This window comes from Eupeodes corollae, chromosome 3, assembly GCF_945859685.1.
Source record: "Eupeodes corollae chromosome 3, idEupCoro1.1, whole genome shotgun sequence".
NCBI classification, from domain to species: domain Eukaryota; kingdom Metazoa; phylum Arthropoda; class Insecta; order Diptera; family Syrphidae; genus Eupeodes; species Eupeodes corollae.
In genome coordinates, this window is record NC_079149.1 from 130,971,375 (window position 1) to 130,997,068 (window position 25,694).

The 25,694-nt window shown below is 34.5% G+C and overlaps 1 protein-coding gene across 2 annotated transcripts in view; it reads right to left on the bottom strand.

Annotated features, from left to right (window-relative positions):
• The window catches only part of LOC129949692 (ethanolaminephosphotransferase 1), a 37,959-nt gene extending 18,419 nt beyond the window's left edge, over positions 1-19,540 (bottom strand). For both annotated transcript variants that reach the window (XM_056061289.1, XM_056061288.1), the window contains exon 1: positions 18,496-19,540. In XM_056061289.1, the coding sequence (XP_055917264.1) occupies positions 18,496-18,552 (57 nt within the window). In that variant the 5' untranslated portion in view covers positions 18,553-19,540. The remainder of the gene's footprint in view (positions 1-18,495) is intronic.
• Positions 19,541-25,694: the final 6,154 nt, after the last annotated feature.

Below are 25,694 nucleotides of genomic sequence, written 5' to 3' on the forward strand. Positions count from 1 at the left end.
TCAATTTTTACCAACTTTGAGTAATGTTTTTTTAGATTTTTATTTTTTATAAAAAAAAAAACTGTCAATTCGATTTTTCTCAAAATTTTATCAGATGTCAAAAACATAATTCTTCGTTGTACAAAATTGTTTTGGAGATGAAATCATATTTTAGTCGCAAAATTCTAGAGGTGACACATTTTTTTGAATTTTTCGTTAATTTATTAAAACGATTTTTTTTTTGGTTTAGGTTTATTTTAATTTTTTTAATTGAATTTTTGTCTCTTTTAACAATTTATTGGCGTATCTAGTCTCGTTTAAAAGAAGAATAAGAATGTGTAAAAGGAGGGAATACTGTATGTCCCAAACGTCAAACAATCGTCGATTACGTTTTACTATTCGAAAATGAATCGATATTGTTTGACGTTTCGAACATTGAGGAGTAGCTTACATTTAGAACAACAAATTATAATAGGGGTAGCTTACATCTAGAACAAAAAATTCATAACAAATTATATTTTTTTCAAAAAATATACTTCTTTGATATCACGTTATAATGTATAATGTGAAGTTTAATTCAAGTCTCTAGCGTCATTTAGGGTTAACCAAAATGTTCACTTTTTTAAAACTGCTAAGTCGACATCTCTTCTGGTTCTTGAGCTATGGACCACAAGCCGTAGGGACGTACGAATGTACGTACACACGCGCGCACAGACATCTATTTAAAAATCTTTTATTTCGACTCTAAGGACCTTGAAACATCGCGAAATTTCAAAATTTTCATTTCGACAAATCGGACCCATTACAATAACTTACTATGGGAAGCTAATAAATTAATAATTTAACCATTATTTGTAGGTATATTTTTGTATTTTAAAATATCCGTAATATTTTTTAAAAGAGTTTTTAAATACATGGGCATTTTATTTCAGAGAAATTCATGATTATTTTCCAAATATATAATTCATATTTTCAATTTTCAGTTTATATTGTGTCAGTGAAACAGCTTTTGCGATAACAAATTCTACCAACATGCGCACCCACAAAACTCATAAGGCCTTCACTAGACCTAAAGCGCTCTAAAGATTTGTTATCTCAAAGCAGGCTTCATATTAGCTCCCTAATAGGTGTCCTTACGGGACACTGTCTTATAGGCAGACACGCAATACGACACAATACGTATAGCCTCAAATGACTTCTGTAGGAGCTGTATGAACGAAGAAGAAGAGGAAACAATCTCTTACCTCCTCTGCACTTGCCCTGCTCTTTCACTCAGACGCAAACTTCATCTTAAGACTCTTTTGATAATCCCAGTGAACTAGCTAAAAAGGATATCAAATATCTTCTTCGCTTTATAAAAATCTCAAAATGGTTCGACTAGTAAGAAGTAATTCTCTAGATTCATGTGGTATCACAATGGGCCTTTCTTTTGGCCTAAGTGTGTGGATTCTAATCCGCAGCCACGTTAACCTAACCTAACCTGTGTCAGTATTTGATTTTGTATTGATTATAACCCAACATATTCTTGAAATATGTTGAAATATTTAGTAGAACACTTAAATACGGTTAGGTAGTTTTTTTTTCATAATTTAACAAACTGAAAAAAAAAAATAGTTTTCCAGCTCGACTATTTCAAGAAAAAAAAACGATATTACCTCCAAGATAATGTAATATCACGAAGAATACAAATTTTTAATATCTGATAGAATTAAAAAATATGCTTACAACAAAGGGTATACATGGTGTATTGAAAATACTGTTCCTCAAAGATCTGAATTACAAAATTCTATATGAACAAAAATTTGTCAAACTCTCTTGCAACAAAATTCTGTATTTCTAAATACTGTAAATACTCTGAAATAGTATTCACAGTGTTTTGTTTGTACATTATTTTGGTACACATTATTCTAAGAGTACAGTATTTTGAATTACAGAATTAAAGACAAACTGAAATACCATAAAACAGTATGCTACAGAACTCTGAAAAAATGCATTTGGCTTTCTTTTCAACTTCAAAACCTAGAGTACAAAGGAAAGTTTTGCAATAGAAATGATTGCATCTAACGAAATAAATTATTTTTAATAAAATTCCTTTAAAAAACAATTGATAAGGTTTCTTACCAAAATCAAAGCAAACATATTTGAACAGAAAACAGCTTAGACTTCAATTTTTAACTTCGCATAGAAAGTTATTGTAATCAGTCCGATTTGTCAAATTGAAAATTTTGAGATTTCTCGACTTTTCAAGGTCCCTAGAGTCGAAATAAAAGATTTTTAAAAATAAACTCTACAAAAAATAGTACGGAAATTTGGTAAAAATTGATGTTCGGTTCTTGATATCTCTCAAATTAATTTCATTAATCCAATTAGTAAAAATTCAAGACTTGGTAAAAATTAGTTTTCGACTAAAAATCTATTTAACAAAACTAGATTTTCAATGTTAACTATTTCTATATGTGTATATTGTTGGTAATTTTAAAATTTGTAAGAATAATTCAACTAACAACTCTTTTAACCCAACACAAAAGCCTACAAACTTTAAGCAAGACAAATCCCAGCCCGCTGTTATTTGGGTTTTATAAATAAACGTTTTACATTTGAATTTCTTAAAGAAATTTTGAACCTTTTCTGAGATATCGACTTGGAAACATTTTGGATCATCTTTATTTAGACAACTCTTTCAAAAAAAATTGTTTTAATTGGTTCATTCAAACTTAATGACGGTTGTGTGTGATGTACCCTTGTTTTCAGATTTATTGAAAGAAAGAAAGTAAGAAAAATTGTTTTAGAGAACAATTCATAAAAATCTTATTCTCGATTTATGACCTAAAATTATTGTTGGTCTTTTAAAAAAAATAAAAAATCGTTTTATACGAATTTACTTAAAACCTTTATTTTCATGTTCGAACTCAATCGGTCCAATGGTACAAGCTGTAGGGTCGAGAACACACAGACGAACGGAATCTCTGGACCCACTTTCTTAAGACTTCTCTACCATCGGATTAAAATCTCAAGTTCGAAATGCTTACGTTTTTTAGTTATGTCACAAGTCCTTTTTTAATTTTAAAATTGACAGTTGACAGTTTGAGGGCTAAATGCCTGGTCAAAAAATTCTACGTTTTGAATACGTACAAATTAGCCACCAAGTTTATCCCATTTGAAATCGTACGATTTTTGTATGTACGGCTCCTCAAACGAACTTGCTTACGTGAATACTCTATTCGTTCTAGACGCACTAATGGCTGAATCACAAACACGCTGCAGCTACGGCTTCATCTTACGTTTACGAGTTCAGCCATAGGAATTCAATGGATGCTATCATTATTTTATTCCTAAGACCTATCAGCTTATCATCATTCCTTCTCAAAACTTTTGAACGTTTGATCGATATCCACTTAAGGGCAATAATAAGCTCATCAGATGGGCAAATCGATAAGGACTAGGCGTTAACCCACAAAAAACCTACCTTGTCCTCTTCACAAGGAAATACAAAGTCCCAGTCATTGACCCTTCCCTCATAAACGGTGTACCACTTAAATTCTCTGAGCAAGCAAAATAGTTGAGTCTCATTTTGGATAAGAAATTAAGTTGGAAACTTAATATTCAAGAAAGAATAAACAAGGCCACAGTAGCCCTGTTCTCCTGTAAAAAGGCCATTGGTCATAAATGGGGCCTACAGCCCTGCATTACACAATGGCTATATATCTCGGTCATAAGGCCCATCCTTACTTATGGAGTAGCGGTATGGTGGACGGCGCTCAGCAAAATCCAACGAACCGCTTGCCTGTGTATGGGAGGAGTACTTCACTCCACCCCTCCGCCTCACTTGGTGTTCTGTTCCATCTAATACCGCTGGACATTTTCAGCAAGCAAACGGTTGCTAATACAGCCATACGGCTTCAAGCCTCCTATCTGTGGATCAATAATGGAAATGGCCACACCACTATTTTGAACTCGTTCAGAACTATACACAGTAATATTGACTACACCATACCCCATCCTCAGTTTAATAGCTATAGCTTCAAAGTGACTATACCTCCCAGGTCTTCTTGGGAGAATACATCATTTTTAAACTTTTACACAGGTGGATCAAAAATTAGAGGATGGGGCTGGTGGAGGCGTATACTCAGATAGACTAAACTTAAGACTCTCCTTTCGTCTACCCGATCATTGTAGCGTGTTCCAAGCTGAAATCCTGGCTATAAAAGAAGTCCTATCATGGCTTAGAGAAAACGGTATATCAGCAGCTAATGATACACGCATCTTCTCGGATAGCTAAGCTGCGTTAAAGTCATTAGACTCTGTCTTCACTAACTCACTAACAGCTCTAAATTTTCGATCAGGAAATTGCAAAGCTGACGAACTTGCAAGAAGCGGAACAACTTTACCACTGCTGGCTCACAATGCTAACATAGGTATCCCCTTAGCTACATGAAAACTCATGCTTAAGCAAGATAAGATAGCTAAAACAAACTTCAGGTGGAATTACACCACCACCTGTTTAGCGACTAAACTAATTTGGCCTAATCTTAGCGCCAGGCGCTCAAAGCAATTAATCTCTCTGAGTAGAATGCATATTAGCTACGTTATTGATGTTCTGACTGGGCACTACTTGATAGGAAGTCATGATATTCGACTTGGAGCCCCTGCAAATGATTTTTGTAGGAGTTGCATGGACGAGGAGGAGGAGGAGGACACTACTACTTCAACGATACCAGCGATCTAAAAAATTCTGACATTATTTGTCTCCTACCCTTCATTCGGCGCTCCAATTGGTTAGACGAGTTAAGCTGATCAACTGATCCATGTGGTATCACAACGGACCATACTTTGGTCTAAGTATGTTGGACTTCCCAACCAACAGCCACTTTAACCTAACCTAACCTATCACAATGTAGCTTCGACCTCACGTTTCGTTTGACAATCGTAATTAAAAGAACGTAATGTGACTCCAAACGAAGGCTTTAGTTGAATTATATGAACATTTGCTTTGTCAATGGCTCAACAGCTTTAAAAAAAATTGTCAACAAACAAAATATTTGCTCTTTGGAGGGATGAAATATTAGAAATGTCATTCAAAGCAACCTCAAGCAGGCCCTCCGTAACGCAGACGAAGCCGAAGCTGAAGCGTGTTTGTGGTTCAGCCATAAAATCCAACACTACTCAATCTATTTCTGAGATACGTTCGAAATTACAGTACAAGAATAGGAATTTTCTCGAACTCAAATAAAATCTACTACATTTTTGAATGGAGCTAGAGTGATTTGCTTATTTTCATTTAATTTAATTTTGACTAAAAACGTTTGTAGAAATATTTGACTTTTAATAAAAATTGGTTAAAATTCTTCAAACTGAATTAAGCAAAAAATCAGGAACAAAACAATACAAAAATAGAATATCTAACAAAAGACGCAGAAATCTATTCCATTTTAGTACAATTAATTTATCATTTATTTAATTAACGTACTCATCATACACACATTTCATATCAAAACTCCCATCTTAGTGTAAGTACATTATAGTTTATATAATTAATTATTATTTAAAGCCATAGACAGAGAGCACAGAGCCTTCACCTAATCAATTATTAAGTTGGTAAAACCTAAGATCTACGTTACAAACTCTCCACCCAACTATAGTCTGAAGTCCTGTCTCCATACACACTTAACTTTGTGTACTCCTTTGCACAAAAACACACATAACGCACAACATTATCAATTTATCAGTACATATACACAACAGACAGCTAACTGAATCTATCAGGTGGTTGGTTAAGCTGTAAGTAATTAACACTTAAGCTGAGATGAAATTACTTATGATTCAATTGTTGAGTAACCTCATGGAAAATACGGAACCTTAATTGAACACTTTTTATATATACACTGTACATAAAACACCCTGTTTCTGACTGACGATGATGATGGTGATGATGAGGATGACCTACATTATATCAGGAAGATTGTCATATGTACTGCATAGTACATTATTTTATCAGACACTCTTGTATAGGCATTTATTTTATTGATTGTCGGTACTTTCTCTTAACTCTATCTATCTACCACTTTGACGTTAAACAACGACGAAGGCATCGACACGGCACGTGCGTCAATCGTTCTTGTCGTGCGTTGCGTCGTCGTCGTCGTTGGGCGCCATTACCATGATGAGGCTCATCATATGACAACCGGAAATCCAACGAAAATAACAGCCATCAACGTTATCTTACCGCTCTTCAAAGATCATTAAGCCCCAATAGCAGCCCATTTAAGCCTTCCTTTGTTTCGAAGCCTTTATACAGTACATGTACATTATACACAGTTGTGTACTCTAACGCATATAACGTATTTTGCACACATGTCTGATTATTTACAAACACACTTTCAATTAGCTGACATGTTTTGCCAACACACAACCTTCAATAGCTGTACCTTTGCACCTACATATGAAGTCCTCATATGCAGTTATGCATGTTAAACGCGCGTACGGTACACAAAGTCAATAATCACGCCATCCCTCCAATAACAAGGCATCTATATGAACGAACGACAAGAGTCACACAAACAGCTTGCAGCTAACAGCTATATGACAAAGTGAGCGTGGGAATTGGGGAATGACAGCAAAAACAACGTCAAGAGGGTGTAGGTAAGGCAGTGTCGTCGTAGAGGCGCATATACATACAACCATACTTATATAAGCTGTTAGCTTAGCTGTTATTTGATTTCGTGAGAGCAAGGGTGGTATTCTTATCACCAGTCGTTGCTGCCTCCACCGCCAGCGTGCCGTCCATCGCCATGTTATTGTTTTTGTTGTTTGAGTGTGAATTTATAAGATAAGACACATTATGGAAGAGCCATTGACCACAGCAAGTGAGCTAAATAATTAGATTATAGCGCTAAGGTATATATCACGTTAGTTAATAATAATTGTGCGTATAAAGCGCGCCAAAATGAGCATTATGATGATAGAGTGGAAGTGGAAACTATTAAATGTGACAAATGGCGCCCAATTTTTGAAAGGAAATTAAAGCCCTTTCCTTTATAGTACCTTATTTGTCAAAAATGTTCATCAAATATTTTATAACCTAATTATTATGCCCTTCGCCATAAACCAACGGTATTATTTTTCTAATAACTTATTTCTGTTTTGTTTCTCTCTCTCTCTCCGGTAAATGGTCTTATTTGGCTTATGGAACATGAATTAATAAACATAAAAGTTTTTGGCTTTTATGAATTTGTTTTGTGAAATTAATATATGACCAAGTTTCTAGAACTAAACGAGTACGCGAAAAAGTATTGGCAAACAATAAAATATACTACATGGAAAATGCCCTGGGGGATTTTATGTAGTTTTTCTTTTTCTTTTTTTTTTGGTCTACAACTTTTCCTATAAACAAAAAAAAAAAGTCAGTCAGTGGTTGGTTATTAAATATGTAAGCAAACATCAAGAGAGGACTTTATTGTAATGTTGTATGTACGTTATAGATATACATATATAACTTAGGTGTATGTTAATGCTTTGTATGTTTGTTAGAGGGCTTTAAGTTACAATACAACAAAATTATTTTGTAAAAGTTGGCTTCCTATTTCCTCTCTTAGAATATATGGTATATTAATATATCAAGAGCATGCAAGAATATGTATAGAATAATATCGTTGGTTGCTTTGCAACGGAAATGTTTAAACAGATTAACAAAAGGTTTGTATTTTGTATGAAATGGCGCCCAACGAGGGGCCTTCATCATTTGTATGCAAACAAATGCAATGCAAATTTGGTGATTAAGGAAATTTATGTTAGATTATCCTTTAGGCCTGTTTTAAACTACGGTGGCAATGCTTGCCAAGATTACCACAAGATTTGCATTTTAACGAAATGGCGCCCAACGAGGGGAATACAAGAAAAAGTGTTTGATTAAATATACTTTGCAAGTTTTGTCATTGCAAGCTTGCAAATTACCCAATGACCTATTTTGAATGGGGAAGCATTGTCATAACCGATTATCAAATTTTCATCAAATGGCGCCCAACAAGAGGACCCTCAACGTATATTAAATAAACAACAGAGAAAACGTGAAAGTTTCTGGATTAAATTAATGTAATTTACGCATTGGCGTGCTATGAACGAAATCTACGATCAAAATCAAAGTGTGCAGACCAAGAAGTTATTTCTTTCTAAAATCTAATTTTTCAGTAAGCAGTCTTGAGCTTTACCTTTCAGCACTCTATTTTGTTTCCGAAATTGAATTTTGAAGGAGATTGTTTGAAAAAATTTTTTGAACAAATTAATTTGACAGATTTGATTTGATATCGATTCTGACAGTTATGGTGTTCTAAAGGGCAAGAAAAATTGATTTTGTCGTGTTGAGTGAAAAACTGTTTTACACTTCACTTCTCACTAATTTAAGGATACTTATTTATTTCGCCCTGAACTATTGCTCATCCTTAAAGACGACCCTGCTAATAGGCAGACCGTTTTGTATACCAAAAATGTAGGAAATGTTATGGTTTTTTCTGGGGTGAATTGTTTACCTTGAATTCATGTGTGTGTGTTTCGAAAGTTTTCTTTTTTTTCACTAAATAGCTTTTTTTGTATTAATAAGGATTTTATTGTGTTTCAGTTGTTTTCTTTTTTTTGGCGTTTTAGTTTAACAAACAAAATTCCAAAAAAAAGTATTTCTGAACCCTGATGTTATGTTGAATTGATTTTAATAATATTTTATGTAAGTAGGGTTGATATAAGTCTTTAGGAAAACAGGTCAAATTAGGTATATGACAAGTTGTGTAAGAGCAAATAGGTTTTTGTTTTGTGTCCTTCTATTACTTTTTATCTGATTGAATATGTTATTGTGAATTCAAATTATGTTTTAATAAGAGCATTTTCGATAGAAATAAGGAGGACTTATTTATGTTCGTACATTTTTACTTTATTTAAAATTAACGAAGAAAATTAATTTAAAAAAATCTACTCGGTCTTAGTTTTTAAATTATTTATATTTAACTGGAGCATTGAACGCCATCTGTCGGGAAAAAATGGTTATACAATGTTAATAACAGTTTATTGTCTTTACAGTCTACGCTAAAGAATGAAGAACAGCGACTGATAACTTCCTAAAGTTCGTTCAAAATTTGTAATATGGAACTCTTTTGGCTGAATCACAAACACGCTTCAGCTTTGGCTACGTCTGCGTTACGTTGCTTTGAATGACATTTCTATTATTTTATCCCTCCAAAGAGCAAATATTTTGTTTGTTGACATTTTTGTTACAGCTGTTGAGCTGTCAGACACACCAAATTGAACTAGAGCTTCCGTTTGGAGTCACTTTACGTTACATTACATTCCTTTTCTTACGATTGCCAAACGAAACGTGAGGTCGAAGCTCCATTGTGATAGCATGCATTGAATTCCTATGGCTGAACTCGTAAACGTAAGGTGAAGCCGAAGCTGAAGCGTGTTTGTGATTCAGCCATTAAGATCAAAATACACAAACAGCAAGAATGGTTTTCAAATATTTTAATACATTTTTGTATTTAAAAAAATTCAATTAGTGCAGCTATGGTTCTTAGGCCAGCTTTAGGGTTTTTTGTTCTAAGGAGATAAGTTCATTTCATAATTCATGCAAAATTTTTAAACTTGCAAAATTTAAATCATATTTGATTGATATTCTTATCCTCTGTTTTTTTTTAGATTCAGGAAAAGCTTCGATGGTTCTTGTCTATGCTTTGACAGTTGAAAATGTCAAATTTTGTTGACATTTGTGTACAGTACGGTGAGATAATTCATCATGAATTTTTTAGCCCTAGAAAAATGTTTCTAAAATGTGGAATGTTTCTTTAAAAAAATAAACCTGGTCAGAAAGTTCTAAAGCGCTATACGTCCCAAGAACTGTGTTTAATGATAAAGCTTATTTCTGGTTAAATGACTTCGTCAATAAGCATTTGTCTATTGACAGTTTATGTGCTGGCGGTGTTATCAATACTTATTTCAGCAATCAGAAGTCACCACATGACCAGATTCATTAAAAAAGGTTACGAAATATTGGAATGCTTAAATGAACTTTGTAAGTCGTTATTGCAGCCAACATATGCCTAAATTATATTTCAAAAAAATAAGTACCATGATTAAAGTTATACAAAAATTACTGGCCAACAAGACATCTTTCATGTTTATTTATGAAAAGTTCTCAAGCTCTCAAAAAAACACCCGATTTAATCGAATAAGAATGTTTCTGACTTAAATGAAACCATAGACTTATTGTCTATGGTTAAATGGTGTTACTTTCGTTAGCACGAGATTTTAAATGCCTTTTTTTAATAAAGCTCTCAGATGACAATAATTCGTAAACAAAAAGTGTATTTTGAAATGTTTTCAATACAATTTTATTTGTTGGAAAACCAATTTTAAGAATTATTTCGCAAAAATGTACAAAAACTGTTAAAGATTTTTAAAAGCTTCCATCTTTTTTAGAAGTTATTACGGATGAGGTGTGGAATTCCATTGCGGATTCCATACGATAAATCGATCACGCTGTTGTTTTCGAAAATTTGATTTCATTCGAAATCAGCTGCTTCACCGGAAGTCAAAAACTTGTCTTCTCTATGAAATTCTTTCTCTGAAGGTTTCCATTTCGGGGGTTGATCGAGGTAAAACATTTTCATTCTAAGACTTTCTTAGTGACATATTCCTCGTGATATAAATAGGCAATCTTAAAAGGAAAGCCTATTAAACTTAATGAGTGTCGATTCTCGAGAACGAAGCGTGGGAAGAAATATTGACAACTATTACCGTGAGCTTATCCTTTCGAAGGAGTTATTCCAAAATTGGCTGATCTTCTTTAAAATCAGTATACTTCAATTAAGGATTTTGTCCACAGTGTCGTGGGTTTTCAATCCTGGAACACAAAGACTCCGAAAAGAATTTGACGCTGGAATTTCTAAAAGCCACGTGCGTTCTAGGCCAATTCATCGCCACCCCTTTTGCCCTTCACGGGATTAAAAACTTATCACTCATTAAAGTGGGAAAAATTAGGAGAGCCCCAAATTCACCACGACCGCAAATTCAATAAAAACTGTATATTGCACTTGTCAAAGAATTCCAGCAAATCCAGGTCAGTCGCCTTTTACACCTTGGAGTGACAAAATGTCTAGATCTTCCACTCAAGTCGTCGTATCAAGTGCAGTCGCAGTGATCGAGCGGTTCGTGGTTTGTGTGAATCTTGGGGCCGTGAGCGTGCGCGAGTGAGAGAGCTGGTGCTATTGATCCCGAGTTGCCCAATTGAAAGAAAAAAAGGAAATGTTTTAAATCTAAATTAACCTAGTTTTCGGTAGAAATCTTAAATTTGCTAAAAGTGTTTAAAAGAAGAAGACAGCACTAAACAAAAGTTCTAAAGAAAGGTTTAAGAAAAAAAGTTATAAGAAATAAGAAAAAGTGAGAGTGTGACGTCAGTGGATTGGAAAGTGGTTGCAGTAAAATTGCACAATCTCTGGACCGAAGTCTCTCCTTTATTTTGACATAATTTTTTTTGTTTACATAAAACTTTAATTTTTTTTTGTGGGGTTATGTGTGGTTTCGTCAGAAGACAGGTGAAATTAATAAGCCTATTTAACCGGGATAAACAAGGGACAGCTCACTTGCTCCAATATTCCCTAGTACGGCTGTCATAGTGTTAGACGGTGGCATTTTAAAGCAAGGTACTCGAGGCAGCTTCCATCTGCTGTCCAACAATGGAGCTAAATCCAGTCTTTCTTTCGTTTGCGTCTGGCCATCCACAGGTCAAGAATCTCGCCCACCGACGGTTATTGGTGTTCCTTATAGAGCAAGCCAAAGTTGAAGATTGAAGAACAATTTTGGAATATGTTAGTATAAAAATAGACAGGCAGGTAGTTTTATTGGGGTGTCTTTAGGTATATTTAATATAAGATTAAAGAGTCCTGATTGCAGGTATTTACTCTTAGGTATAAAAAGATGAAACATTAGACTAAAATAATCATTTAGAATTTAAACGAGCGTTCGGTCAGTATCTACGGTGAAAAATGAAAACCAACTACCAAATGCAAATGCAGCCAAACAGATATTGAAACAATTTTATTAAAACCTTGATAGAAAATGGATAGCAGCAAAAAGATCGAGAAATAACTTCAAAAAGAATGCAGAAGGCTTTCCTTATTTCTGCATATCAAACAGAAGAAGCGGGTGATCTCACAACTACATCAAGAGGAAGACCAAGGAAGCCAGTCAATGAGTGCGCAACATTTACTAAAAAACAAAAACTAACCAAAGCTACAAAGGAGATATGCACATCTCTCTGAAGCTTTGAGTATAAGATACAATGAGGATCATGAAAAGGGGAAGATGGACATAATTCTTCTGCAAGTCCACTTCGTGTCAAAAGAGCCAAGGAAAGCATTCACTCACCCCAACACAATCCCATAAAATACACCAGTGAGGACGCATTAGCTGTGTTTATAGATTTGGGACTCTCAAAAGAAAAATATAAAATCCTGAGAAATTCGTTAAGACATCACAACAATATTATTACGGTTGCGAAAAAAGAAGCAGTTCCCGAAAACTGCGAAGTCACGGAAATATTGGCTAGAGTGAAACTTCAAAACATGATGGATCATACAGCAATGCGGCTAATAGAAAGCAAAACGGAGGATCAAATAATGGAACTTCAAGAAGTCTAATGTTACGGAGTAAATGGGGCTGTGATGGATCATCTGAACAAATTGCCTACAACAAAAAATAAATACAACAGATGGTGAAACAGACGCACACATGTTCATGGCATCAGTTGTCCCACTTCGACTCAACAGTACAAATGGGAAACATTGGAGGAACCGTCGTCCATCATCAGTTCATTTCTGTCGGCCCATTATGTTCCAATATTTTAAAGAGACTAGTGGCATCATAAATACCACAGTCAATAACTGTGAATCACGAGTCTTTTATAACTATGATAGACGGAAGAGTATTAAACGAATGAACGGAAAAAAAGTTTACGCGGTCATTTCCGATATGCAAAAGGACACAAAAGAACTTCAATAAAGATGAATCCATTAAGGACGAACATAATTACGAATATGGAATCTCTCCACTGCACGCTAGAATCAGATGCATGGAATGCATGGAAGGTGCTGATGAATCCATTGGGACCAAGAAGTCGGAAAAAAGAAGAAAGCAAGAGATCCAAAGGCGTTTTCGCGATGAGCTTGACCTTGATGTATATAAACCAAATCAAGGGTTTGGAAACACTAATGACGGAAACACTGCAAGAAGATTTTTCGAATAGTCAGATGTACTCGCTCGAATAACTGGAGTCAATGAAAAAGTTATAATGAGGCTCAAAGTAATATTGAACGTTTTGAATTACAAAGAGTAGTGAATGCAGTTTAATTTGGGGAGTATACTAAGAAAACGGCAGAGCTTTTAAAACAAAAGTATCCTGAAAAACCACTCACACCTACTCTACACAAAATAATGGTTCAAAGCCAAAATATCATTGAATATCAAACACTACCACTTGGAGAACTGTCAGAAGAAGCCCAGGAATGCAAAAATAAAGACTACAAGAAATATCGATATCAGAATACGTGTAAAGTTTCAAGGATTCGGCAGAATGAGGACCTATTTAACATGCTTGTAACCTCTTCGGATCCACTTAGAACGAAACTCTCCAGAAATGAGATTCTTGAATACTGGAAAATAAAAAAAAAATCTTTAAAAATAAAAAAAAAAAAAATTTCCACTTTTTCATTCTAATTGGTCCTTTTTTCTTTTTGCTATACTGTTTCAATTCACTTAGATTACTTAAAACATTGATTTTGACGAAAATGACGCTATCTTTATCACCTTTGTTAAAACTTATTATTTTAACACAAATTTCTGAAACACCCTGTAAACATTTTTTTTTGAAAGTCACAATTTTTATAGCCTTGGAAATTTTCTTCAAGATAAAAAAAATTGAAGCAATATCTTTATTCGTTTAGGAGATATGATTTTTGCAACCAAGACTCGAGTTTAGCAATTTGCAAAGCCGCAACAAAGTTTCATCAGTTCTTGGAGAGCTTTACACTTTTTTTTTAAATTTTCTTTAACGATTTGTCTTTATCGTGGTTTTTTGAGTAATCATATAATCTATGTTTATTTTTTAGTTTTGCCTTGAATTTTGAACTAACCTAACGACAAAAAAAAAACTTGACCAAAAATAATCTAAATAATAAACAAGTCTACATTATTTTTAATTACAGCAAACTATACAAATACACAATCTTTGGATCAAGGGTACGTTTAGACTGTGTTATCATTTATCACTTCCTTCCACTTATGTATATTTACAGTTTAATCTCTCAATTTCTCAACTAAAGAAAACAACATTTACCTAATGAATCAGAATTGACTTGAAGGTGTTTACATACTCATTTTGACATCTTATATCTGTCTGACACATTTTCGAAAAAAAATGTATGCTTCGTTTTCTGGTTTCTTTTTAAATTTCCATTGGACAGTCATACAATTATGAAACGTCAAAATGAGTCACCTCAAAGGAGTCAAATTTGAACACCATCCATGAAAGGAGAAATGGAAAATCTTGATAATATTCAAAAATCGGTCTTATGTCTATCTCACCACAGTAACTTGGTTTTTAGTTGAGGTGGTGTTTTTAGTTCACCAAATAATTATTCTTTTTGTCTCTTTTTCTCTTCGATTGGCTGCGTTCAACACTTTTTTAGAAAGGCTATTCAGAATATGAGTCTTTTTAGATGCTTTACTTTAAGCTGTTCAAAAAGTGTTATGAAATTTTAAATGGAAAATAATAATTCTACAAAAAAATATAATTTCAAATAACATCTTAGATTTTTTTATACTAATTACAAGTTTTTTCAAATTCAACAATTTGTTGAATTAATTTGCTGTTTTGCAGATGCAACCATATCTCAAATCAGCTATTCTGTCAGAAACCACAGACGTATGTCAAAAATTCTTGGATATGTTTGGATTTCTTTATTGACAACAAGCTTAGAAAAAGATTTCTGGATACTCTACAAATCCGATACTGAACGGAACCATTGAGTTTTAGTAAATGTCATAAATGAGACACGCAATTTTACATTTATCTTCACTGTATTTGACACTTGGGAATAGGTATACTTAAAGAAATGGTTCCAAAGATTTGTAAATGCACTTAACTATTTGAACTTATTAATTTATCTAATCCGTCCGTATCCGAGGCTTGTTGGTGCTTCGCAACTATGAAAGCTTTTACGTGGCCAGGAATTCACCCTGACGGCACAACCCCAACCTGGAGGGTCAGATCCTAAGTATAACTCCAAAGATGGGGAGCCGGATAAAACCGCTCCTTACAGGCCTGGGCTTCGAATAAGTCGAAGAAGCCCTAAAAGGTGTTCACTAAGTAGTTCAACCTTACTGGAACTGTAGATTCCATTTCGGGAATTCCTCCGCTGCTGTCCGGATAAAGAGAGGTGCCTTAGTGGAAACACCTCTCCCCCCTCTCTCGTTTGCTGCCCCCAACAACTTTCCAATGGGGTTGGAACCTAATCTCCAGTTGAGGTACTAGGCACACAATGTTCACCATGGGGAGGTGAGCTCTATGAGCAGAAGAGGCGAGAGGAACGCGCACCGGCTTCTCAGAAGGAAAATGAGAGCGTGCGGTCGAAGATGTTCAGAGGTTTAAAAGCAGCAATGAAGTTCAAAACTTTTATGAACAGGTGAAACGAAATTCACAGGTACATAAACCTAGAACCGAAGGATGCAAAGACGAAAGTGGAAACATCATAGTGGAACCGCAGTCAATGCTGAGGATATGGAAGGACCACTTCTGCAGACTGTGGTCCTTCCATATCGGCGACGACGAACTGAATTCCGCTGTCAGGCAGGATGATCCATTCAACATAGACGACGAAAGCCAACAATCCCGTCCTCCCGACTTGGACGAAATAAAGATCACCATATCTAAGCTGAAGTCTAATAAAGCCCCTGGAGCGGATGGCTTGAATGCCGAGCTCTTTAAAGCAGCTGGAGATAAGTTGGTTAGGAGCATGCACCAACTTATCTGTAAGATATGGTCGGAAGAAAGCATGCCCGATGAATGGAATCTCAGTATTTTTTGCCCGATCCTGAAAAAAGGAGACCCTCGAAACTGCACCAACTATAAAAGGTGCCGTAATATGTAAACGTCTAAAGCCCCTCGTCAAAAAACTGATAGGTCGTTATCAGTAGGGTTTTAGACCAGGAAAGTCCACAGTTGATCAAATATTCACATTTCGACAGATCCTGGAAAAAACCCAAGAACACCAATTCGACACCCGCACCATCTTTTTATTGATTTCGAGGCCGCATATGACAGCATCTACAGGGACGAGCTGTATAGAGCCATAACTAGTTTTGGCATCCCTGCCAAACTCGTCCGTTTGTGCAGGATGACCATGAAGAATTCACGCTGCTCGAAAAAGCTTGCAAGCAACTTAACAGAACCTTTCGAGACTTTAGACAGGTTGATGCTCTGTCATGTGATTTTTTTAACATCGTGCTTGAAAGAATAGTGCAGAGCTCACACGTCAACACTAAAGGCACTATCTTTCAAAAGTCTGTTCAATTACTGGCATATGCTGATGACATTGACATAATCAGAAGAACTCAGAGTGATGCCAATGGGGCGTTGGAAGTATTGAGGCAGAGGCGTCAAAAATGGGTTTAACGGTAATGAGGGCAAAACAAAGTACATCCTGTGGTCAAGAAAGGACATACAACACCGACGTCTTGGTCAAAACGTCACCATCGACAGACGTAACTTTGAGGTAGTCAAGGACTTCGTCTAACTAGGCTCCACTATAAACACAGAAAACAACACCAGGGCTGAGATCAAAAACAGAATAACTCTTGCTAACCGCTGTTTCTTCGGGCTAAGAAAGCAATTGAGTGGTAAGTCCTCTCTCGAGGGACCAAAGTGTTGCTATATAAGACCCTTATTATTACCGTCCTGCTATACGGTGCAGAAGCATGACAAAAGCGGATGAAAGAACCTTGGGTCAGTTCGAGAGAAAAGTTCTTCGTGTGATCTACTGTCCCGTATGCATCGAAGGGGAGTGGAGGAGAAGATGGAAGAACGGGCTGTACAGCGACGTAGACTTAGCCAGAAGGGTAAAAGTCCAACGACTAAGCTGGCTGGGTCTCGTAGAGCGCATGGAAACCAATGCTCCGGCCCAGAAAGTCTTCGAATCCGCACCCACAGGACAGCGCAGTAGAGGAAGACCGCGGATCAGGTGGCGCGCACAAGTGGAAGGTGACCTCACCCAACTTGGAGCGCGAAACTGGAGACATCTAGCTAGGGACCGAGCTAGATGAAGAAGTTTGTTGGGTGAGGCCCTAGTTCACACAGGACTGTAGCGCCACCTTAAGTAAGTAAATAATTTATTTAATTTTTTTTATTGTAGGAGAAAAAATGGAAGAAAAAGAATAACATTTTTCAAGCAAATCTGACGTTTATGAAACGAAACGATTTAAGATTTAAAATTTGACATATTTCAATGTTCAAACGGATGTTTTGAAGGGATTTTTAATGAGATATATTAATAAGTCCAGTTTTCAAAAATCTTTAACAGAATACATTCGAGTCATGTTATGATGATTACGTTAGAGAAGTTCTACTGTATAGTTGAGTTGAAAATTAATAAACAGCTTTTAGTCGTAATCTTGGTTATCTTATCATAAAAATAACACATTTTTTCTTAAAAATATTGTGCGTTTCATCAATAACCAATTCTTTTCTTGAGTCATTCATGTCAAACATTTGTTTTATATTTTAATGTAGGTATGAAAAAATAGTGTTTATATATTTATTAACAATCATACAATAACTTTTTGGCTGAAAGTTGTTCATGTCTTGGTTTGGGGAACAATGAATTGCTTAAACAAATTTGACTTGTCACGGCAAATTCAGACTATTCAACTTGAGCTTCCTTAAACTATCATCTTAAGAAGTCCAATTAGAATCTATGGTCTTATGTATTTTTGAACTATTTTTCTGTATGAGCTTTAAATTCTCAAAATAATGGAAATCGTGCTTCACATTACTGACATTCATTACAAATCGTGCCTATTTCTTCATACTTAAAAACCTCCCTGTTCTAATAAATCTCAAAAAGTAAAAAAAGGTTGCATAACACGTGCCTCATAAAAGTTCAATTCCTAACTCATTTATTATTCCACATAGAGAAGATAGGTAAACCCTGAACCCTGCACAGCAGACATAAGCACTTGGCAATCAGCTGATGCCGGCAATCAGTTTGAAACGTCAAAAAATAGAAATACTCTAAATTGCATATGGTGCACATTCACAGTGATGGGTTGGTATTACATCATGACAAACTGTCAAGAGATTTTCTCACTTAACGGAACTTAACTTAAGGCTCATTCAACAATCAACAAATTGAATTACATTCACGGCTAAAGGTTTGTAATTTCTTCTTCAACGTTTGTTCGGTGATGCGGCAAACACCCTCTTACCTTGTAACGTTCGAAGCCCCTCAAGTGGGCTTCAGTTAAATATTTTATTCCAAACATTTTCCTGGTTCTTTTTTCTATGATGCCACTGCTGCACTGCTTCACAACTGCACGATGCTAAAGCCTAAAGTCGAAGACGAAGCCGATTTCGATATGATGATGCCGTTGCTAGTGTCGTATGCCGGTTGCGTTAAGGCCTTGACCTGATTTGAAAATATAATCCACGTGAAGGAAAATAAAAAGAAAAACTGATGCACTTGCACTTGATGGCAACTTATTTTGTAAAGCTTTGGTATTATTCAATGTTATCCACTTATGTGCATTAAATCACAACTTGAACTGCAGAACCGGCACGGTGGATGGCGTGGCGCGTCTTTCATTGGTGAAATTATGACAATTGGATGTTATGTGATTAATTGTTGTCAAATTAGCTTAAAAATTAAAATTGTTGTAAAATTGCTTAAAGTTCCCAAAAACCACTCCACTTTTATCTCCCCACTCTCCGCACTCACTATTCTCTGGGGGTTTTCCAAAGGTGTTTATGTAATTTTCAAAATACTTTATTTTTTCAAACTTATAATCACGGCAAATAATGTTTCATATGAAAATACTCAGAGCACTTGTTTCTCAAAAACACATTTGAGTAGACTACGTTCCACTCTGTCAAGGGCTATTTTTTCGACCTAGGCATTCAAGGCTCGCGATAAGATTGATGAAATTGACCAAAGTGTGGCAATAATTGTATTTACCACAATCGAACGGCGGTGCGGCACGGCGAACGTCTGGAATTCTGATACTGATACATGCGTTGTCGCGGTCTTCGCGATAGACGTCCCGAATGACGGTTGTTTTAGTAAAATTTTAATTTGGTATTTAGTTAATCTATAATTTATTTATTCAAACAGAGCGTTGCGAAGGAGTAGGAGGAGGACGGAAAGGAGGCGAAGGCAGAGGCGGAATCGAAATAAAAATTGAAGGCAAGTATAGAGCTATTAAGAGAGCTATGAGAAAATAGGAACGTCTTGAACAACTGTCGGTCTGAAGCAAACTAAGTTAGCACGCAAACCGACACCGAACGAAACGGTCGGTCGGTGCAACTTGGGCTCTTTGATTATAGGTAGTGGCGTGAAAGAGGGTAGAGCGAGCGTACTATGAATATAGGGGAGCAATAAGAATGAGTGCGGGCGGAAGCGGAGGCAGCGGGAGTGCTTGGAAAGCGAAGGGTAGAAAGAATTATTTTTGTTGATATTTTTATTTTCATTTCCAATTACTGAAATGCCCTTTGTACATAACTCCTCGGTTTGATTTTAGTTGTGTTTACTAATTTAATTAATAAATCTTGAAAATATTATTTTAATCGGTACTTATTGTGAATGCTGGGAAATATGATGTGTGGTGGTGTGTGCTTTAGCCTGGCGCTTTTATAAGTTCATTTTTTTATTGTTAAATCGAAGGAAGATTACACTTTTCGATTAAACTTTAATGTGTGGTTTATATAATTACACTTTAAACTTATTCTTCAATTTTTAACTTCCCATAGGAAGTTATTGTAATGGGTCCGATTTGTCAAATTGAAAATTTTGACATTTCTCGACGTTTCAAGGTCCCTAGAGTCGAAATAAAAGATTTTTAGAAAGATGTCTGTGCGTGCGTGTGTACGTACGTTCGTACGTCCGTACGTCTGTACGTCCGTACGTCTGTACGTCCGTACGTCCGTACGTTCGCGACGTTTTTTTCGTCGTCCATAGCTCAAGAACCAGAAGAGATATCGACTTCAAATAAATTTTGTTATACAGATAATAAGGCAGAAAGATGCAGAAATGGCTCTCAAGAAAATTGCGTGGGTGGTTTTTTTACCATAGCAGTTTAAAAAAAAGGTGAAAATTTTGGTTAACCCTAAATATCTTACGAACCAAAAACGCTAGAGACTTGAATTAAATTTTATATAATAAGCTGTAACGTGATCTCAAAGAAGTATATTTTTTGAAAAAAATCTATTTAACGGTTTTTTTTCTAAATCAAAAAAACTAAAAAAAAAATTTGTCACCTCCTAAATTTAACGACTTACATATGATTTCATCTCCAAAACAATTTTGAGCAACGGAGAATAATGTTTTTAAAATCTGATAAAATTTTGAGAAAAATCGAATTGACAGTTTTTTTTATAAAAAATAAAAATCTAAAAAAAACATTACTCAAAGTTCGTAAAAATTAAATATCGATTCAAATATCTTTTCAAAAACTTGAAATTTGGGCTTCAATCTTATTTCATCTTATAAGAAATATTGTTTTCAACATTTTGAAAAATGTTGAGAATATCGAATTGACAGTTTTCTTACAAAAAATAAAAACCTAAAACAAAAAAATAATAAAAGTTGGTAAAAATTGATTTTCGACTCAAATATCTTTTCAAAAATTTGAAATATGGGCTTTAATTTACTTTTATCTTTCAAAAAATATTGTTGTCAACATTCAGTAAAATTTTGAACAAAATCGAATTGACAGTTTTCTTTATAAAAAATTAAAAACCGAACAAAAATTAACAAAAGTTGGTAAAAATTGAATATGGATTCAAATATCTTTTCAAAAACTTGAAAGTTAGACTTCAAACTTATTTTATTTTATAAGAAATATCGTTTTAAGCATTCTGAAAGATGTTGAGAAAAATCGGATTGACAGTTTTTTACAAAAAAATAAAAACCTTTAAAAACCAAATTTATAAAAGTTGTTAAAAATTGATTTTCGAATCAAATATCTTTTCAAAAATTGTAGATATTGGCTTTTAACTTTATTTATATTTCAAAAAATATTGTTGTTAACATTAAGTTAAATTTTGAAAAAAATAGAATTGAAGTTTTTGTACAAAAAATTAAATACCTAAAAAAAATTTAACAAATGTTGGTAAAAATTGATTTTCGACTCAAACATCTTTTCAAAACTATAAAATATTTGCTTCAAACTAATTTTATCTTATAGAAAATATTGTTTTCAACATTTGATAGAATTTTGAAGAAAATCGAATTGACGGTTTTTTTTACAAAAAATAAAACTGTAAAAAAAACAATACTAAAACTTGGTAAACATTTACTTTCGACTCAAATAGCTTTTCAAAAATTTAAAATATTGGCTTCAAACTTATTTTTTTTTCTATAAAAAATAGTACGCAAATTTGGTAAAATCGATACTAGTACATATAGATAAACTTTTAAGCAAGACAAATCGACAGACGTGATGGGAAGTTATCAGTGTGGGTCGCATCCCAGCCTCTTTTTTTTATTTGTATTTGATAGGTATCTGTATTTTGAACGGCAATTAATTTGGAACTACTTAAGATTTTAATGTTGCATGACATTGTCATAAGATTGTTAATATTAACTTATAAGATCGAAGTTTTCAGAATGAAAAACCCTTACCGGCATTTTAATGTTAGCAACATTTTCAAAAGACAAAAGACAATACGTTATTGAATTTTCGTTGCACCACTTAAAGCTGTCAAAGCTGTTGTAATAATTCAGATATGGCACTGTCAAAAATATCCAATATTGACTTTTGATGTAAGTGGTCTTATAGACCATGACCACTCTGTCACTTCCGATAAAATTTGTTTGTTTGGTTTTGACTTTGCGGAAAAGATTCGATTTGCGTTTGTAGGAATAAATTTGGTATGATTTTAAGTTGTATCCATTTATTTATTTATTTCAATTTCGAAAACTTATACACATAAAGATAAGATATCTTTTTCCCTCCCTTATTGATCTTGGCAAGGCATTCCAAAGCCAAATGCTATTAACATAAAATTGACGTTCAGAAGTAAGAGAAGAGTAACGTGGGCTGATAAGTTGTAATGATAGATGAGGTTCGCCGTATTCTGTCGAAGAGATAGCGAGGTGTCTGTGAAAGTCGGATATCAGAAAGCAAGGACAATGTCTGAAAATTGAGCATGTTTTCAAATGACATGTTTAGAATATGATTTGAAATGAGATGTGATCATATCTTTGAAGTCCGAAAATATAGCGGGCAGTATTGTTGAATGCGAATGTAAGTTTTCGTTTACTTTGGTAACTATAAGAAGAAAACATTTCGAATCCATAAGCAAGAATTTTTTATTATTAAGATTTTGGCAAATAAAAGACGCGTTTTTATGGGAGTATAATGCTGGGCTGCAAACAATGGACGCAGGGCTCCATAAGTCTTACCAACTATGGTGTTAACGTGGTTGTCCCATGTTAAAAAACGATTAAATATTATTCCTAAATTTTAAACCGTCTCAACAAATTCTATCGGGGTATGGTTCATGATCTAACTTTCCTTGTATTGTCATGAACCATACCCCGATAGAAATTGTTGAGACGGCTAAAAATTTAGGAATAATATTTAATCGTTTTTTAACATGGGACAACCACATTAACACAATAGTTGGTAAAACTTATGGAGCCCTGTGTCCATTGTCCATAAACAAGAGGTGTTCGGGAAATAACTATACAATTAGTATTTAAAGGATTTAGTTGTAGCCTATTTGCTGTGGACCAATTCTGAATCCTTTCAAGATCCTCATTTAAGCATTCAATGTAGTGTTAAATTAAACCGAGGGGACAATTTAAGTAAAACAACAATGGACCAAGGATGGAGCCTTGCGGAACACCATTTAAATTCGGTATGAAATTTGATAGCCACCCTTTTATTTCCACAGCTTGTGATCTACCTGTGAGGTATGGAAAAATTAAGTTTTGCTGCCAAAGACGAAAAATTAAATTCGCAGTAAACTTATACTGCGTAATAATGTGTGTTCAACTGAATCGAAAGCTTTCAAAAAAATCTAAGAGGACTAAAAAGGACACATGATCCTTATCCATTGACATCCTCAAGTCTTCAATAACATTGATTAGGGCAGTGATACAACTAAGTTTCTTGCGGAAACCAGATTGCATAGGAGTAATAAGATTGTTGGCATTTAGAAAATTATTTAATTGTTTTTGAATGAGTCTTTCAAAGACTTTAGACAGAAAGGACAAAATACCAATAATGGAAGTTTTTGGTTTAGGTAAGATTTTCCATTGCATAGGATAGTGGCCAGACATGATGATGAAGTTAAAAATATGGGTTAAGTACGGTAGAAGAATAGGCAGTAAAATTTTGAGAAAAGATAGATGTATATCGTCAATGCCAACGGCTTTTGCTTTAATTGAGAGAATTGACTCAACAACATCGGCAGAGTTGACGGAGGAAAAACCGAAACCAGAGATGGTAATTGATTCTATAGATGCAAGCCCAGCAACTTCATGGTTTTAAGGATTTGAAGAACTTGAGGTTTCAACAGAAGAACTAACAAATCTTTCGTTCAGCATATTTTTATCTATTTCAGAGCTGAGGCACAATTTACTCTTGCATAAACCAAAGTTTCGCAGACTTAACCATAATTTTCGACCTCCTTGCGAATGGCTTAGGTAATTTGAAAAACAACGCCTTTTGGCATTTTTTATTTAGGTCAACACCTTGTTACGTAGCGAGCAGTCAGTGCGCCTTAGTTCTAATACTCGATATCGTACCCACGCCTTATATGCAAGATAGCGCTTTCTCATAAGGGAACGGATATGCAACGTTAACCAAGGTTGATTTGCCGCTTCTACGACTTTTGATCGTACGAGGGCAGGTTATAGGTCGTATCCCAATTTATGATTCTAGCATTTATCTCTAACGCTTCAATAACAATATTTCGAAAATCCCTGAATTGGAAACTTTGAGTAACGACCTGTGTCTATCTGTGCCTTATTTTTAATTTTCATCGACATTTCCGAAGCTATTTTTGGCAAAAATAGAAATTTGATTGGTTGAAAAATTAGTTAAATCTGTTATTTAAATAATCTCCTAAAAATCTGGGTTTGAAGCTATACGAAAAACCAATTTATTTATATTTTTAAAAAATATATTGAATTTAAAAATAATGTGATTAGAAAAGGATGCTTTCGCATAAAAAGCGGTTATTTAAACTTTCTTGAAAACTAAATTCGTATGACTATCTCTACACCATCTGATTCTTTACTTTTACAAAATGATCTTGATATCTTTTTTGTTTGGTGCATACATAATTTCCTAGATTTAAATGTAGGTAAATGTAAGCAAATAACCTTTTCGCGCAAACAAATCCCATCTCATAGAGTTCACTACTTCCTGACGCCGTAAAAGTAGTCGACTCTTTTAGAGATCTTGGTGTGACAAACACCTGAATTTCCATTCCCATTTGACCAAATTATTAATAAAGCTAATAGATCTCTCGGTTTTATTAAGAGATGGTCAAAAGAATTTTCCTATACCCCTATGTAACTTACATTTCCCTAGTCCGTCGTCATCTTGAATATGCATGCCAAGTATGGTCTCCCTTTTATGAAAACTATCGACACCGAAACCGATCCACTAAAACTGATGGGTTTGCAGCCCTTATTATATTATATTAGACGCAAAAACGCTGATATATTATTTGGTCACCAATTGTTAATGGTTAATATAGATACCCCAGCATTCCTGAGTGATATTCCTCTTAACACCTACCATCGAAATCTGCGATCTGTCTCCCTTTTTTTATATCCCTCATCACCGCACTAATTTCGGGCACTTTGAACCAATGTTCAGAATTCTTCGTCACTGCAACGCTGCTATGCTAGTCTTCGACTTCAAATTTCCAAATCCCATCTGAAAGATACCCTTTAGCTTTTCCCTTTTTGAGTCCGAATTCCTCTTCCCTTTTAATTTTAAGTCTAATAAAATCAAAAGTGTTAATTCTTATACATTAAAGAGCCCTAAGGCCCACATAAATTTATGTTGAAAACTGATAACAAGAACTTAAAAAAATAAAAAAAAAATGTTAAGCTAGTGTTAAGTTAAGTTATGTTAAGTTATAGCTTAATTTAAGCTGAATAAATAAATAACATAGAGGTTGGGATGCGACCCACACTGATAACTTCCCATCCCGTCTGTCGATTTGTCTTGCTTAAAAGTTTGTCTATATGTACTCGTATCATTTTTTACCAAATTTGCGTACTATTTTTAGTAGATTTTATTTTTTATGAAAAACGGACTGTTGGATTTTAATGTAAGAATTACTGAATATCGAAAACAATATTTTCGGTGAAATAAAATAAGTTGGAAGCCAATATTTAAAATTTTTGAAAAGATATTTGAGTCGAAAATCAATTTTACCAACTTTT